Source organism: Muntiacus reevesi, chromosome 7, assembly GCF_963930625.1.
Source record: "Muntiacus reevesi chromosome 7, mMunRee1.1, whole genome shotgun sequence".
Taxonomy (NCBI): Eukaryota; Metazoa; Chordata; class Mammalia; order Artiodactyla; family Cervidae; genus Muntiacus; species Muntiacus reevesi.
Genome location: NC_089255.1, coordinates 81,740,822 through 81,758,691, shown reverse-complemented (window position 1 = coordinate 81,758,691; position 17,870 = coordinate 81,740,822). Strand labels below are relative to the sequence as shown.

At 38.2% G+C, this 17,870-nt stretch overlaps 1 protein-coding gene and 1 non-coding gene across 2 annotated transcripts in view; one reads left to right on the top strand and one right to left on the bottom strand.

Moving 5' to 3' along the window:
• Nucleotides 1–12,881, bottom strand: part of DNAL1 (dynein axonemal light chain 1) — a 41,749-nt gene extending 28,868 nt beyond the window's left edge. Inside the window, exons 1-3 of the mRNA XM_065940822.1 lie at nt 12,771–12,881; nt 8,950–9,256; nt 1,605–1,643 (exon numbers count right to left, since the gene is read on the bottom strand). Of these exons, the coding sequence (XP_065796894.1) occupies nt 1,605–1,643; nt 8,950–8,952 (42 nt within the window). The 5' untranslated portion in view covers nt 8,953–9,256; nt 12,771–12,881. The remainder of the gene's footprint in view (nt 1–1,604; nt 1,644–8,949; nt 9,257–12,770) is intronic.
• Nucleotides 12,882–16,900: 4,019 nt separating this feature from the next.
• LOC136172709 (U6 spliceosomal RNA) lies at nt 16,901–17,007 on the top strand. The gene has a single exon (XR_010664061.1). It is a non-coding gene; the product is annotated as a U6 spliceosomal RNA (small nuclear RNA).
• The last annotated feature ends 863 nt before the right edge of the window (nt 17,008–17,870 follow it).

Here is a 17,870-nt window from a genome sequence, read left to right as displayed (position 1 = left end):
ATATTTCAGTACAAAATTATCACTACTTTTACAGATTTATTGGATATAATTGACATACAACATTATTTATGTTTAAGGTATGCAATGTGATACTTTGATATATGTATATATTGCAAGATGATTACCAGAATAAGGTTAACACATCCAGCACCTCATACAATCAACTTTTTGTGTGTTGAGAACATTTAAGATTACTCTCTTAGCAACTTTCAAATATGTAATACAGTATTATTAACTACGCTGTACACAGATTTCCAGAACTTATTGGTCTTATAACTGAAAGCTTCTACGCTTTGACCAACTTTTCCCCATTTCTTCCATTCCTCAATTTTGGTAACCACCATTATAATCTGTTTCTATGAGTTGGCTTCTTTAGATTTCACATACAAGTGAGATCACAAATTAAAAAACCTCAAATTGTCTTTACCTATCTGACTACATCATTTAGCATAATGCACTCAAGGTCCTTCCATGTTGTCACAAAAGGCAGGACTTTCTTCTTTTTATGGCTGAGTAATATTCTATTGTATACAAATATATATTTTCTTTATCCATTCATCTACTCATAGCCATTTAGGTTGTTTTCATATCTTGGCTATTCTGAATAATGCTGCAATGAACCTGGGGATAAAGGTATCTCTTTGAGTTAGTGATTTCATTTCCTTCAGATACACATCCAGAAGTGGGACTCCTGGATCATATGGTAGTTCTACTTTTAATTTTTGAGGAATCTCCACAGTGTTTATATTAACCACTCCATCATAACACTATACCAACTTACATTCCCACCAAAGTGCAAAAGGGTTTCCTTTCTTCCACATCCTCACCAACAATTTTCTCTCATATTTTTGATGACAGCCATTTTAACAGGTATAAGGTGATATCTCTTTGGGGTTTTGATTTGCATTTCCCTGATGATCAGTCATGGTGAGTATCGTTTTAGAATTTTTATTCAAGATTTTTTCATTTGTCTAGGCATGATTTTCATTTGTTCACATTGACTGTCTCTGTTCTAACCTCCAAGAGACTAAAACCATAATTTATTTAAAACCTAGATAATCCATAGCACATATCACTCTGTTACCTAAAAATGATATGTGGTTTAATAATGACAAAGTTGAAAAAGAACATGGAGATTCCAGCTATTGCAGTAACAGACAAATTAGCCTTTCCAGATTTAAATTTTCCAATGGTCAGACTTTTTAACTGAAATTTTTATTGAGATATTTGAAGAGTCATGTCGGTTATAAGAAATAATACAGAGAGAGTCTTTATACACTTTGCCCAGTTTCCCCAAATGGTAACATTTTTCAAGATTATAGTATCACAACCAAGATATTGATATTGATACAATCCACTAATTTTAATCAGATTTTCCCAATTTTACTTGTACTCATTTGTACATGTGAGTGTGAATGTGTTTGCATGTGTGTATTAAGTTATCTAATTTTATCACCTGTGTAGGCTCATGTATCCACTAACACCATCATGATAAGAAAACACTTTCAGTACCAAAAGATCCCCTGTATTGAACGGTCAGATTTAAATAACTGTCCAAAAATTATCCTAATACGGTTTCTAGAAGTAAAAACTCATAAACTCACCCATCTGGCTAGGGCTTCTTTGATTGTTGTTGCTTTGGCCTTAAAAAGAGAAAAAAAAACACAAGGTTATCTTTATTGGTGTGATTTGTTGACTCAATTTTCATGTAACAATTATTAGCCCTGGCATCTACCATTAAAAAGATTTCTTTTTTTGAGACTTTATATGAAAAGAGAATATTTTAATTTCCTAAAATCAGAAATATTTACTTAAACACCTCTCAGAGAAATTAAGGAAATCATGATGTATCATGTCATATGCTTTACTCTCACGTGATTTACAAACAACAGAGTTGTCAACACTGATATTAAAATATAACTTATTTCATTATTCTAAGATTTATATCTTCCTTTACATTTTAATATCTTTGAAGTTTAGATACATCTTACAACCAGGAAAAATTTATAATTGCTGCAGCCAGGTAGCACTGATGAAGATTCAGAAAAATATTAGTCATCTTGTTTAATATATATACCATATAAATTCACTTTTATGTTTATCAAAAAATAAAAATGATAAAAATTTTAGCATGATAAAAATCTATATGCCTAAACACATTTAAAATAACTCCGTCAATAAATACAAAATAAAATTTCTAAGTGATAGGAAATTATGTCACAGTTTAATTCCAACTTCTTATTTTTCTTACTTTTTTAATTGGAAGATAATTGCTTTACAAGGTTGTGTTGGTTCCTGGTGTACAACAACATTAATTTTCTTTCTTAGAAGAAGATAAAATAATGCTGCACCTTATAATCAATAGTATCTTAGATTCAATTTAATATGATATTAAAAACTTTAAAGGTAAGAAAAGGAAGACATCCTTTGAATCATTGCTGGAGCTTATTTTATAAAAGAGATAACCCTAAACAATAACAAAAGGAATTATGTCTCTGAAGTAAAGATGCACTAATAAATAACACAAGTTAAAAATAAAACTATTAATTTAAGTAAAATAATAAAATTAAAGACAAAGAATGTAAAAATTTGAGGAATATAACACTTAAAAGGAAACTTATGCTTAAAATACATTAATTTAAAAATAAGAGAACAGGGAACCCTATTCAATATTCTGTGATAAACCATAATGGAAAATAATATGAAAAGGAATATATATATATATGTATAACTGAATCACTTTGCTGTTTAGCAGGAGTAAACACAACACTGCAAATCAACTATACTCCAATAAAATAAATTTTAAAAAATAAGAGAAAGCAAGAGATAGAAAACAAATTAAGCATTCAAAATATTTGGAAAAGTACATCATGAAGTAGAAGGAAATAGAAAGGAAGAAATCAATGAAAAACAGAATGAGAGGAAAAAAGATGAACAAAACTAAAAGCTGGTTCTTAAGTTTCTGGCAAGCCTAACTGAGCAAAACAGAGAGATATACAAATTAAAAATACAGAATAAACAAGGAGAGATGACAGATACCACAGAGATTTTTTATAATAAAATATTATAAGCAAATAGCAATAAGTTTGAAAACCTAAAGTATACATTTCTATAAAAAAACAAAAATGCCAAAACTCACAAAAAGAATCAGGAAATATGAATAGACCAATAACTATTTGAAAATTAAAAATATAATCAAAGAGATTTACCCATACCCTCCCCCCTAAAGCCCCCAATCTAGATAAATTACAAATAAGTTCTACCAACCTTTCAAGGAGCAGACATTCCTTGTCATGCAAGTTGTTTCAGAAACCAGAAAGAAAAAGAGGCAAAGCTGCCAACTTATTTTATGAGACTAGAATAATTTTGATGCCATAACCAGATAAGGGGCCCTCTTTACTTCTCAAAACAGATTTGAAAAATCTTAGATGCACAATATTAGATTTCCAAAGCCAACGGTGTATAATGATCATGATCAAAAATGGCTTATGCCAGGGGCATAAAGATTGTTTAACAACAGAAAAATCTATTACAAATGTAAACCATTTATAAATGGAGCAAACGGGGGAAATTACACTTATTTCAGTAAGTGAAGAAAGAGCAGTTGATAAAGTTCTACCTCTGATATTAAAAGCTTTTAACTAAGGGTTAAAGCAAAATTCCTTATTTGATAAAAGTTATATATCAAAATGGAGAAGGAAATGGCAACCCACTTCAGTATTTTTGCCTGGAGAATCCCACGGACAGAGGAGCCTAGCAGGCTATAGTCCATAGGTCGTAGAGAGTCGGACAGGACTGAAGAACTTAGCACGCACGCATGCATATATCAAAAAGTTCTAACCAATACCAGCTTAAAGAATGAATAAATTCATTCATTTGAGCAAATATTCACTGATTACCTCCTATATACCAAACATTCTTCCACTTGCTTCAGATATATCAATGAACAAAACAAAGATACCTGCCTTACGAGAATCTACATCTTTTGCTGGGAGACCAATGGTAACTGATATAATAAATAAATAGATAAGTCATATACAGTAATTTAGAAGGTGATAATTACTAAGGAAAAAGAAAAAGCTGAGCTCAGTAAAGAGTATCAGGATGTGTGTATATGTGTATGGTGGATATTTATTTTAAATAAGGTGGTCAAGGTGGGCAAAATTGAGAAGGTAACATTAAAGTATCCTCAAACTCCTAGAAGACAACATAGGCAAAAAAAGTAATAGAAATAAAAGCAAAAATAGACAAATGGGATCTAATCAAACTCAAAAGTTTTGCACAGCAAAACCACCATAAACAAAACAACCTGTGGGCTGGAAGAAAATATTTGTAAATGATGTGACCGATGACGGGCTTAATTTCCAAAATATACAAACAGCTCATACAACTCAGTAACAACAACAACAAAAAAACTCAAGGACTTCTCTGGTGGTCCAGCGGTTAAGACTCCAGGCTTCCACTACAGGGGGCATAGGTTCAATCCGTGGTTGGGAAACAGGATCCTACATGCTGCATGGTATGGTAAAAAAACAAACAAACAACCCACTGAAAAAATGAGCAGAAAACCTAAACAGACATTTCTCCAAAGAAGACATACAGATGACCAATAGGCACACGACAGATGTTCAACATCACTAATTAATAGAGAAATGCAAATCAAAACTACAATGAGGTATCATTTCATACGAGTCAGAACAGCCATTATTAAAAAGTCTATACTGATTCACTTTGCGGTCACCTGAAACTAACATAACACTGTATATTAACTATGTTATTGTTGTTGTCATTGTTACTCAATTGCTAAGCTGTGTCTGACTCTTTGTGACCTCAGACTGCAGCACGCCTGGCTCCTCTGTCATCCACTATCTCTTGGAGTTTGTTTTGCCTTCAATCTTTCCCAGCATCAGGGTCTTTTCCAATGAGTTGGCTCTTCATATCAGGTGGCCAGAGTACTGGAGCTTCAGCAACAGTCCTTCCAATGAATATTCAGGGTTGATTTCCTTTAGGATTGACTAGTTTGATGTCCTCGAAATGCAAGAGACTCTTAAGAGTCTTCTCCAGCACCATAATTTCAAAATCATCAACTATACTTCAACAAAAAAAATTTTTTTAATTTAAGTCCACAGATAATAAATGTTGGCAAGGATTTGGAGAAAAGAGAACACTCCTGCCCTTTAGGTGGGAATGTAAATTGGTGCAGCCAGTACAGAAAATAGAATGGAAGTTCCTTAAAAAAACTAGAAAGAGAAATACTATATATGATCCAGCAGTCCTACTCCTGGGCACATATCTGGAGAAAACCATAATTTGAAAAGATATATACATTCCAGTGTTCATTGAAGCACAATTTTACAATAGCCAAGACAAGGCTAAATGTCCATTGACAGATGAATGAATAAAGAAGATGTGGTACATATATATGTACAATGGAATACTGCTGCGGCTGCTGCTTCACTTCAGTCGTGTCTGACTCTGTGCGACCCCATAGACGGCAGCCCACCAGGTTCCCCCATCCCTGGGATTCTCCAGGCAAGAATACTGGAGTGGGTGGCCATTTCCTTCTCCAATGCATGAAAGTGAAAAGTGAAAGTGAAGTCGCTCAGTCGTGCCCAACTCTTAGTGACCCCATGGACTGCAGCCTACCAGGCTCCTCCATCCATGGGATTTTCCAGGCAAGAGTACTGGAGTGGGGTGCCATTGCCTTCTCCCAATAGAATACTACTCAGCCATAAAAGAATGAAATAATGCCATTTGCAGCCATATGGATGGACCTAGAGATTATCATACTAAGTGAAGTAAGTTAGACAGAGAAAGACAAATATCATATGATATCACTTACATGTGGAATCTTAAAAAAAAGTTACAAATTAACTTATTTACAAAACAGAGGTAGACTCACAGACATAGAAAACAAACTTATGGTTACCAAAGGGAAAAAATGGAGGAGGGATAAATTAGGAATTTGGGAACAACATATACACACTACTATTTATAAAATAGATAAACAACAAGGTCCCTGTTTAGCACTGGGACCTATATTCAATGTCTTGAAAGAAACTATAATGAAAAAGAATATATACATATACATAAACATGTGGAACTGAATCACTTTGCTATATACCAGAAAACAACACAACACTGTAAATCAACTATACTTCAATAGAAAAGAAAAAAGTATTCTCTTTAAGATCCCAGACACATCAAGGATGCCTATTTCCTACCACTGCTACTATTCAACATGGTACAAAAGATCTTTATCAATATTACACTAAAAAATAAAACTATGTGTAGTTGATCATCTGTGTAGAAGATGCAATAGAATAAACTAATAAATACTAGAATAGATGGAGTACAGCAAACACAGAACACCGTTGACAGGTTAGAAAAATTGAGAGATATTTTCAAAATAAAATCAACAAAGGACTAATATCTAGAATATACAAGGAACTCATGAAATTAAAAACCAAATTTAAAAAAGGGAAAAGTTGGCAAAAAATAAATATAGAAATTTATAGAAACTGAAATCCAGATGATGATTAACAATGGGATATTTGAACTCACTGAAAATCAGAGAAATGCAGTAAAACAATGGAATACTAAAATACATCCTCGTATAGGCAAAAGTCAGAAAATTGGTGAGAATGTAGAGAAATAGAAACTTTCATGCATCACTGAAGGAAGTAAGAAATAGTATAGCTATTCTGGGGCCCAACCTGACAGTGCCTAGGGAAATTAAGAGACCCTATGATCCCACAATCTCACTCCTGGGTATATTTTCCAGGGAAATCCTTGTTGTTGTTGCTTTAGTTATTAAGTCATGTCTGACTCTTTACAACCTCTTGGACTATAGCCTGCCAGGCTCCTCTGTCCCTGGGGTTTCCCAGGCAAGAATACTGGAGTGGATTGCCATATGCTTCTCCAGGGGATCTTCCCAACCCAAAGATCAAATCCATGTCTCCTGCTTTGGCAGGTGGATTCTTTCCCACTGAGTCACTAAGGAAGCCCTAGAGAAATCCACGGATGGATCCAAAAAAAGACACTTATAGGAACACTTTCAAGTTGGAAGCAATCAAGTTATCTATCAATTGGTCTATAAAGTGACTAGTTCCCCTATAGGTAGTAGAAGTTAAAACCCGAAATGTCTAAATAACCAATGGACATCATTAATGGGTAAAGCTGGCCATGTAAAGAGGATAACCACTATTTGGTTCTAGAAAACCACTGGCAGGTGGGACTTGGGACCAGAGTTACCCTAATATCACATTTCTTCAAATATGAAAACTCTTGTTAATTGAAAGTAACACCCTTACTTTATGTACCATCAGGAAAGAAAATATGCTGCCAATTATATCACACCATCATATTTAAGTAATACAAAAATATGAAAAAAGATGTGTCTGATAGTAAAATATGGTATTTCTGATTTTTCAGAGAAGCCAGAAATCTGCATTTTGGTGTAAAATATGATCAGTTTTAAGACACTAGAAGCTAATTTTCTTAAATAAAAAACTATGTGGGACAGTATTTCTAGAGGGCCCCAAAACTACAAGCTCGCAGCTTCCGCGAGCTTCACTTAATTACCAGTTCTGATTCTCTATTTGAAGATTTTCAATAATTCTTATGGTTCCTACTTTCAGAATTATTTAGGGCCAGTTATTTCTTCACCTGAATATAAATCTATGTTCCAGAATTTTTAAACTTTCCTTTTTATCCCCAGCTAAATGCCTGTGGAATATAACAGGAAATGTAGAAGGGAAACTACTTTTAAGAGCAGCATTTAACCTGGTGGCTGAGGGCAGGCATGTTTTCCTCATTTGAATTTCCAGGGTTCAATTTCTGCTCACTTCTATAGCAGAAAATTAGTTAAACTTATTCTTTATAAATATTTCTCATTGGAAAAGACCCTGATGCTGGGAAAGATTGAAGACAGAAGGAGAAGGAGGTGGCAAAGGATAAGACAGTTAGATAGCATCATGGACTCAATGGACATGAGTTTGAGCAAACTCCGGAGATAGTGAAGGACAGGGAATTCTGGCCTGTTGCAATCCATGGGATTGCAAAAAGTAGGACACGATTTAGCAACTGAACAACAATAAATATTTCCATTAGGCAGGACAATCACATACTTTGCTAAATAGCTTTGGTTGGGTCTTTAACCAACCAACAACCTAAACTACTAGTTGGATCTACCAAGTATGTAAGCAAGACAGTGCTCAATTTAAGTAGGAAATGAGGAGCATCACTAGGTAAAATCGTTACTTCATAAAGAGATCTGATTGGATGGACCAAAGACAGATTTCAAGCCTAAGAGAGCAATATTTCTCAAAGTGTCAGGGGGAGTTCTCTAATTTTAGAGTCACTTGAAATGCACATTTCTGAAAATCCCCACTTACGTTAAAAATTCATAATCAGCACTCCAGTTTACTCCAAAATCATACTTATGCATTCTTAAATTTGAGAAACATTATCCTAATATGTTCTATCAGAGAGGGTTTTACAGTGTTACTAACAACTGAACTGAGAGTCGTTCAGAGTGCAACATGGGCACATCTCAGGTTTATAAACATTGCAGCAATCGGTGTTACAATCTCTCGTAGCCAACCCCACCCTCCATCTCGCTTGGGGGTGGGGGGTAAATTACTTATATTAAAAAGATATCCTTATTCACACTCTTCCTTCCATCACTTGTCCCACTCTAATCCGCTCTTTTTCAAGAATTTTCTGCTCTTTGCCCTGCCTTTTCTCTGCCCGCGCCACTCTCACCCCCAGACAACCCAAGGCCAGGGCTTCTCTTTCGCCCCAGGCCTCTGAATCCACCGAGCAAGCATCCGCTACTCGCTCCCTTCCGTTGTTCAAGGACGTCCCCCACCCTCAACCCTCCACAGTTACCCTTTTCCACTTTCAATCTACTCGCAGCTTCGGCTGCGAGGCCTAGAGGGTACTTACCATTCCGGCGGTTGCTAGTGTCACTGCTCTGGTTGCTAGGGTCCGCCGGGGTCAGTGCGCATGCGCACTTCTCGGAGCTCGCCTCGGATTCCCTACACGGGCAGCCGTCTCTTCTCTCCGCCCTCACGGTGGCGCGAGCGGGGCATTGTGGGACCGTGCGAGCGTTCGCCGGAGTCGTGTGGCTCGGCGGCGCTCGCTTCCCAGGGACTGCAGCGCAGCTGAGAGTGACTTAGGGAACTCGGGAGCTTAACCTCGTAGAGAGGTGGGGAGATATCTTTTTCTCTTGTGAAAGTAGTTTCAGGCGAATCTGGAGTGAGGTAGGTGCTTAGAGTTTAAAGCTTTTAAACCTCCCTGTAACAGTACCCCCCCCCCGCCCCCGCCCATCCCCACCCATCCCCACCCCACTCCACCCCTCTCACCCCCCACCCCCATCCCTCTGGGTTGTCCCAGAGGACCGGCTTTGGGTGCCCTGCTTTGTACTTTGAACTTTCACTGGCCATCCCTTTTCAGTGCTGTTGTCTCAAATCATCCCATCCTTGCCTTCTCCCACTGAGTCTAAAAGCCTGTTCTTTACATCTGTGTCTCCTTTGCTGCCCTGCATGTAGGATTGCCAGTACTCTCTAAATTCCATATATATATGTATGTATGTATATGTATATATGTTAATATACAGTATTTGTTTTTCTCTTTTTGACCTCACTTTGTATAATAGGTTCTAGTTACATCCATCTCATTAGAACTGATTCAAATGCATTCCTTTTTATAGCTGAGTAATATTCCATATTCCATGGTGTATATGTACCACAACTTGTTTATCCATTCATCTGCTGATGGACATCTAGGTTGCTTCCATATCACTATTGTAAATAGTGCTGAAATGAACTTTGAGGGTACATGTATTTCTTTTATTCTGTGGGATTGCTGGGTCATATGGCAATTCTATTCCCAGTTTTTTAAGGAATCTCCACACTGTTCACCATAATGGCTATACCAGTTTGCATTCCCACCAACAGTATAAGAGGGTTCCCTTTTCTCCACACCCTCTCCAGCATTTGTTTGTAGGCTTTTTGATGATGGCCATACTGACTGGAGTGAGATGATACCTCATTGTGGTTTTGATTTGCATTTCTCTAATAATGAGTGATGTTGAGCATCTTTCCATGTGTTTATTAGCCATCTGTATGTCTTTGGAGAAATGTCTGTTTAGGTCTTTTGCTGTTTTTTATTGGGCTGTTCATTTTTCTGGTATTGAGCTGCTTATATATTTTGGAGCTTAATTATTTGTCAGTTGTTTCATTTACTATTACTTTCTCCCATTCTGAGGGCTGTTTTCACCTTGCTTATAGTTTCCTTCATTGTGCAAAAACTTTTAAGTTTAATTAGGTCCCATTTGTTTATTTTTGTTTTTATTTCCATTACTGTAGGAGGTGGGTCACAGAGGGGCTTGCTCTGATTTATATCAAAGAGTTTTCTGCCAGACAACAGGCTACTTTAAAGCTGCATATATACAAATGGTTTTATATTCCAACCCTCCCTCCATGAGGAAATCACTAGGAAATGGGAAAAAATTACTAAAATTAGCACCAAAGAATTGGAAATGATTTGGTTTGAAGTTGTATATCCTGGTAAATCTAAAAAAAGGTTCTGCAGGTTTCGAGTTATAAAAGTATAATACTTCATTTAAAAAAAAGACATTAAGCTTTTTTTTTTTTTGACATTAAGCTTTAAAAGGCCCTTTGACTTCTCAATAAACTTAAGATTCAGTCAAAGTTACTGACCAAAATCTGTAATTAAACAAGGTTTAAATTACTTTAAAGGTCTAATGAAGGTGTAATATAAAGTGAACAGTATGGGTGGAAAGGTAGTAAAATGTCAAATTAATATCCTCCTAATGTTGGCCTGCTATTTGTCTTTCAACACCCCTACTGGAGATTACGTTATTCAATCACCACTTTAAGAGAATTTCCCAGTCAATTGCCTCCTCCTATTTTTCTGATATATACTTCTGTGTTATTCCAATTAAAAGTGCCAAATAAATCCATATACGTACAGAAGAAGAAACAAGAACACTAGGATACAAACCAAACTAAGAGGCCTAAAAATTCCAGTGCCAGAGACCATTGTTAAATTCTCAAATCTAGAAACAAGTCGTAGAGTGTACATATTAAGGTAGTGCTTTTACAAGGTGTTTTCTCAACATTCAGATATCTCAGCATATCTTGATCTGCTCTGTTTAAAATCAGATAACTCTCAAGCACTTCTAGATTCAAGATCAGGTCCAGAAAGACTAAAGCAAACCATGAAAAAGATGTTAACTACAGACCCTCAAATCATTCTGGCAATGGAATTTACAGCCACAGGCTTCAAAATTCTAATGTGATTATCACATTAAATAAAACTGAGAATTTTGTTTATTTCAATTAATTAATTCCCATTATGGAAATCTGTGAGGACTTTATAGGCTATTTCCAAAAAAAACCTACCCTCTCTCATCCCCTAGCTATGAAAATGTTAAATCTCTCATTTAAATGATTCTTTGTTGTTCCTAAGGATCCTGAGGGTGAGAGGAGGGTATATGCCATACTGGGCTCTTAAAAACCCAATTATTTCATTCATTGATTCACTCACCCAGCCTGTGTTTATAAAGGTCAGAGTTAGAGCTCAAAGAATTTGACTGCACTCTGATTTTAACATCAGCGAACTGTCTGATTTGATTAATTTGATTTGATTAAAACACTTTAGGCCTTGGTTCCTCATTTATACTATAAATAAGCTGTTCTTTGAACTATGAAATGAATAACACAACAGTTTTCTCATCATGGTGAAGATCTCCACGATATTAGGTCATCTTTACCTTAACATGAAGGGAGTACGAAAGCGTGAACAGTATACTGTGACCTCAGTCACTCTGGGTCTTGAACAGATACCACGGACAGACGATATTTGTATCTACTACTCTCACCATTTTAACAAGAAATGATGACGAAAAAAGTTAAATTCACACAAAGCTCCGCCTAGCAGAGATAGGCAGACAAGCATTTAACGCTAGAAGCTAAAGCAATTTTAGGTTTGGTAAGAACAAACTTGCAAGATGTATGCTCACAAGGAATAACTGTGCCTCACTAGAAGTTAGGAAGATGGGCACCTGTCAGAAATATCCAAGCAGATTAAATTTAAATCCCTACTACGATTTAGAGGAATGAACGTCCTACCTATATCTAGGTGGCAAAACAAAGGAATTAAGGCACTCGCGTTATTTTCAGACGCCAAATTAGCTACCAAAGCAAGCTAGTTTCGAAGTCCAGACCTTAAATCCACTGCAAGGCCCTGTGCGTAAAAAGCCGTACCCAGCAGCGGGCAGCAGGAAGCCGCGTAGGTGGTCGGCCACCCCCACCCCCACCTCCAAGGGCCATGAGGCTGCGGCTGGAGAACCGGTGCTGCTCTGCTGCTCGCGGGAAGAGGCGAGCGCCAGGGCCAGCTGCACTGCCAGCCACCACAGGGAGGAGGGTTTTCATTCACTGCCCTCGGCATCCTTGGGGAGGCAGGGATCCTTCAGGCCGGTCGGCGTGAGGCTCCACAGAAGCCACCTGGGCTGCAGGCCTTGTGAAGTCGCCGCCAAGCTTGGTCCCTATCCGAACCCAACACACCCCCGCTCCCTCGGCCCTCTGCAGACGAGGGGATGAGGCAGCCTCGGTCACTGACCCCCCAAAGTGCCCCCTTCATGGAGCCTAAGCCTTCCACTTTAATACCCAGAAATTCATTGGTTAGCCCGGTCTTAGGCGTCGCGGCCTTTTGAAAGGAAGGGGATGACGTGGACACACCTTCGAAGCTGGACGGGGTCTCGGGGGTTCGAAATGCAGCCGGCCACGGGGTGCTGAGATCTTCGGGGCTTTGACCGCAGCGAAACAGAAGTGGCTTGGTGCCAGGGGAGCCGGGCCCAGTAGGCGGGGCGGGGTGCAGCTGGTAGGGGCGGGGCCGGAGAGGGGCGGGGCCCGGAGGGGCAGCGGCTCGGCTCGACGGGGCGGGCACGGTGGGCAGGGCCCGGAGGGGCAGAAGCCGGCAGGTGGGCCAGAGGACCTGGGTTGGCTCCTGGGGCGCCGTTCAGCAAAGGGCCCCAGGAAGGGGTGACTTAGGAGGGCCCGGGGTCAATTGAGCTTTTGGAGATCCCAAAGCGGATCCCTACCCTTCGAAGTATCGAGAATGGTAAGTTAATGATTTCTGACAGAAAATGCCGCCTCTAAAAATCCCTCCCCGGCAATCGGGGACACTGTTTCCTAAACCTAGTTGAAGGAGGCTACACGTACTAGAGGAGAAGGATATGGCAACCCACTCCAGTATTCTTGCCTGGAGAATCCCATGGACAGAAGAGCTACAGGCAGGCTACAGTCCATGGGGTCTCAAGAGTCGGACACGACTTAGCGACTAAACCACCACACGTACTAGGCTCCCGCCGAATACCTTATCTTGCTTGAAATTATATTTCCAGGGTTAAGCAAGACTTAAAAGAAAGAAAAAAAGACTCCTGAAGTTAGATTTAAATGTTTCAGATGAGGTAGAGTACACAGATATACACTGTGGAAATAATCTATACTGTCCTATGGTCTGGCATAATTATTTAAAACATATATTTTTATATGCAGGGGGAAAAGAATACATTATATGACATTTATGGTTTTTTTTTTTTTTAAAGAAAAAGGCATTGAACCCATAAATCAAACCATATTTCTTAATTCATATAAATATTTGTGTATACATCTATATAACATGGTTCTGGAAGGCTACACTTCAAGTTAGTAACAGTAAGTACCTCTGGAGGAAGACTAAGACTGATTAATGAGTGGAGATTTTTAAAATTTTATCTGTATTACTTGAATCTTATACAGTAAGGATGTATTGACATATGTAATTTACAATTTGTTTTCCACCATAGAATTCTACCTTAAAATGCATGTGTAAAATGAGGTTAATTAACCAAAGTTCAGTTCAGTTCAGTTGCTCAGTAGTGTCAGACTCTTTGTGACCCCATGAACTGCAGCACGCCAGGCCTCCCTGTCCATCACCAACTCACAGAGTTTAGCCAAATTCATGTCCATTGAGTTGGTGATGCCATCCAACCATCTCATCCTCTGTCATCCCCTTCTCCTCCTGCCCTCAATCTTTCCCAGCCAGGGTCTTTTCAAATGAGTCAGCTCTTTGCACCAAAGTATTGGAGTTTCAGCTTCAACATCAGTCCTTCCAATGAACACCCAGGACTGATCTCCTTTAGGATGGACTGGTTGGATCTCCTTGCAGTACAAGGGACTCTCAAGAGTCTTCTCCAACACCACAGCTCAAAAGCATCAATTCTTCGGTGCTCAGCTTTCTTCACAGTCCAACTCTCACATCCATACATGACTACTGGAAAAACAAGAGCCTTGATTAGCTGGACCTTTGTTGACAAAGTAATTTCTCTGCTTTTTCACATGCTGTCTAGGTTGGTCATAATTTTCCTTCCAAGTTACAAGCATCTTTTATTTATTTATTTATTAGTTGGAGACTAATTACTTCACGACATTGCAGTGAGTTTTGTTATACATTGACATGAATCAGCCATGGGGTTACATGTATTCCACATCCCGGCAAGCGTCTTTTAATTTCATGGCTTCAGTCACCATCCACAGTGATTTTGGAGCCCCCCAAAATAAAGTTTGCCATGTTTCCACTGTTTCCCCATCTATTTGCCATGAAGTGATGGGACCAGATGCCATGATCTTAGTTTTCTGAATGTTGAGCTTTAAGCCAACTTTTTCACTCTCCTCTTTCACTTTCATCAAGAGGCTCTGTAGTTCTTCTTCACTTTCTGCCATAAGGGTGATGTCATCTGCATATCTGAGGTTATTGATATTTCTCCTGGCAATCTTGATTCCAGCTTGTGCTTCTTCCAGCCCAGCATTTCTCATGACTTACTCTGCATATAAGTTAAATAAGTAGGGTGACAATATGCAGTCTTGACATACTCCTTTTCCTATTTGGAACCAGTCTGTTGGTCCATGTCCAGTTCTAACTGTTGCTTCCTGACCTGCATACAGGTTTCTCAAGAGGCAGGTCAGGTGGTCTGATATTCCCATCTCTTTCAGAATTTTCCAGTTTATTGTGATCCACACAGTCAAAGGCTTTGGCATAGTGAATACAGCAGAAATAGATGTTTTCCTGGAACTCTCTTGCTTTTTAAATGATCCAGCGGATGTTGGCAGTTTGATCTCTAGTTCCTCTGCCTTTTCTAAAACCAGCTTGAACATCTGGAAGTTCATGGTTAACATATTGCTGAAGCCTGGCTTGGAGAATTTTGAGCATTACTTTACTAGCGTGTGAGAAGAGCGCAGTTGTGCAGTAGTTTGAGCATTTTTTGGCATTTCCTTTCATTGGGATTGGAATGAAAACTGACCTTTTCCAATCCTGTGTCCACTGCTGAGTTTTCCAAATTTGCTGACGTATTGAGTGCAGCACTTTCACAGCATCATCTTTTAGGATTTGAAATAGCTCAACTGTAATTCCGTCGCCTCCACCAGCCTTGTTTGTAGTGATGCTTCCTAAGGCCCACTTGACTACACATTCCAGGATGTCTGGCTCTAGGTGAGTGATCACACCATCATGATTATCTGGGTCGTGAAGATCTTTTTTGTACAGTTCTTCTGTGTATTCTAGCCACCTCTTCCTAATATCTTCTACTTCTGTTAGGTCCCTACCATTTCTGTCCTTTAGTGAGCCCATCTTTGCATGAAATATTCCTTTGGTATCTCTAATTTTCTTAAAGAGATCTCTAGTCTTTCCCATTCTATTGTTTTCCTCTATTTCTTAGCATTGATCACTGAGGAAGGCTTTCTTATCTCTCCCTGCTATTCTTTGGAACTCTGCATTCAAATGGGTATATCTTTCCTTTTCTCCTTTGCTTTTCATTTCTTTTCTTTTCTCAGTTATTTGTAAGGCCTCCTCAGACAGCCATTTTTCTTTTTTGCATTTCTTTTTCTTGGTGATGGTCTTCATCCCTGTCTCCTGTACAGTGTCACAAACCTCCGTCCATAGTAAATCAGGCATTCTGTCTATCAGATCTAGTCCCTTAAATTAACCCAAGTAAAAACATTCTATTAAATTTCTGTGTCATGAAAGATGTGTGGATATGTAATCTTGAATTCTTTTTGGAACAACCTCATTTTCAAATATGCATCTTATCCCACTTATCCCATAAATAAGACAGTAATTGTCATGTATTCTGATTCATGGATGGAAAATATTTGCCACTGAAAGCACATAGTTACTGGACCAACAATCCTGTCTTTTTGAAAAGTACTTGTTTAAAGTCTGTCTTTGGACAACATATAGCTGACTCCGAGTTTTAGAAAACAACTCAAGTAATTTTGACTTCTGCTCCCCACATTCATCATTAAAGTGACATGATGATGGATTTTATGCACCTCAGCATGTATCACCTGAAGAAATAGAATGCCTTCCACGAGCTTTTACCTTCCCAGTGTTCAAAGACCATTTAAAATGAATGTACACAATAGCTTAATCATGATACTCAGAAAGAATTAAGAAGTGTTTGTGACTTTCAGTTGGCTGATATTTATAACAGGTTTATACAATTTTTTAAAAAATAATCAGTGGTTGACAAAAACATATATTTGCTTTCAAAATGGTTCACTGGCCTGTCTCACCCTGATGAAAGTACATCCAAGGGCAATAGGTGTACAAAGGAAAGCAGAACAATGGGCTAAATTTGGCTCTATTTTCTGATTTGTTTTTTGTTTTTGTTACTTTTTTGTGTGTTTCTAATTAAGCTTTTTTTTTTTTTTTTTTACTTTCAACTTTTTGAGCCACTAAGCATAAGGGAAATTGACAGTCATTAAAAAATAAAAATCAGTATGTTATAAATGGTTCCTTATTTCTTAATATTTTAAATTTTAACTGTCCAGTGCTCGCTTCGGCAGCACATATACTAAAATTGGAATGATAGAGAGAAGATTAACATGGCCCCTGCACAAGGATGACACGCAAATTCATGAAGCGTTCCATATTTTTTGTTTATAATAGCCAGGACATGGAAGCAACCTAGATGCCCAGCTGTTAAAAAAGAATTCATTTGAATCAGTTATAATGAGATAGATGAAACGAGCCCATTATACAGAGTGAAGTAAGCCAGAAAGATAAAGAACAATACAGCATACTAAAACATATATATGGAATTTAGAAAGATGGTAATGATAACTCTATATGCAAAACAGAAAAAGAGACACAGATGTACAGAACAGACTTTTGGACTCTGTGGGAGAAGGCGAGGGTGGGATGCTTCGAGAGAACAGCATCGAAATATGTATATTATCTAGGGTGAAACAGATCACCAGCCCAGGCTGGATGCATGAGACAAGTGCTCGGGCCTGCTGCACTGGGAAGACCCAGAGGGATCGGGTAGAGAGGGAGGTAGGAGGGGGGATCGGGATGGGGAATACGTGTAAAACCATGGCTGATTCATGTCAATGTTTGACAAAAACCACTACAATATTGTAAAGTAATTAGCCTCCAACTAATAAAAATAAATGGAAAAAATAAAAAATAAAAAAAATAAATTTTAACTGTCCAATTTGGTTTATGGAGCCTCCAATATGTGACCCTAATAAACCTTTAACTTCCCAGTATTCCTCATCAGTCAGATCTACACTATTTGAGCTTATCTCATCCAGCTGGAAAGCTGTGTGAAGGCCTGGGACTTTGGAGTTGGCTGACCCTGTTCTCCTATCAACTGAGTATATTTCTTAATCCTCCCGGGTCTCAATTTTCTCATCTGAAATAATAAGAGCTAATATTTGAGAGTTTAAATATCACTCAGTCATATCCATATCTTTGTGATTCCACGGACTGTAGCCCATCAGGCTCCTCTCTTCATG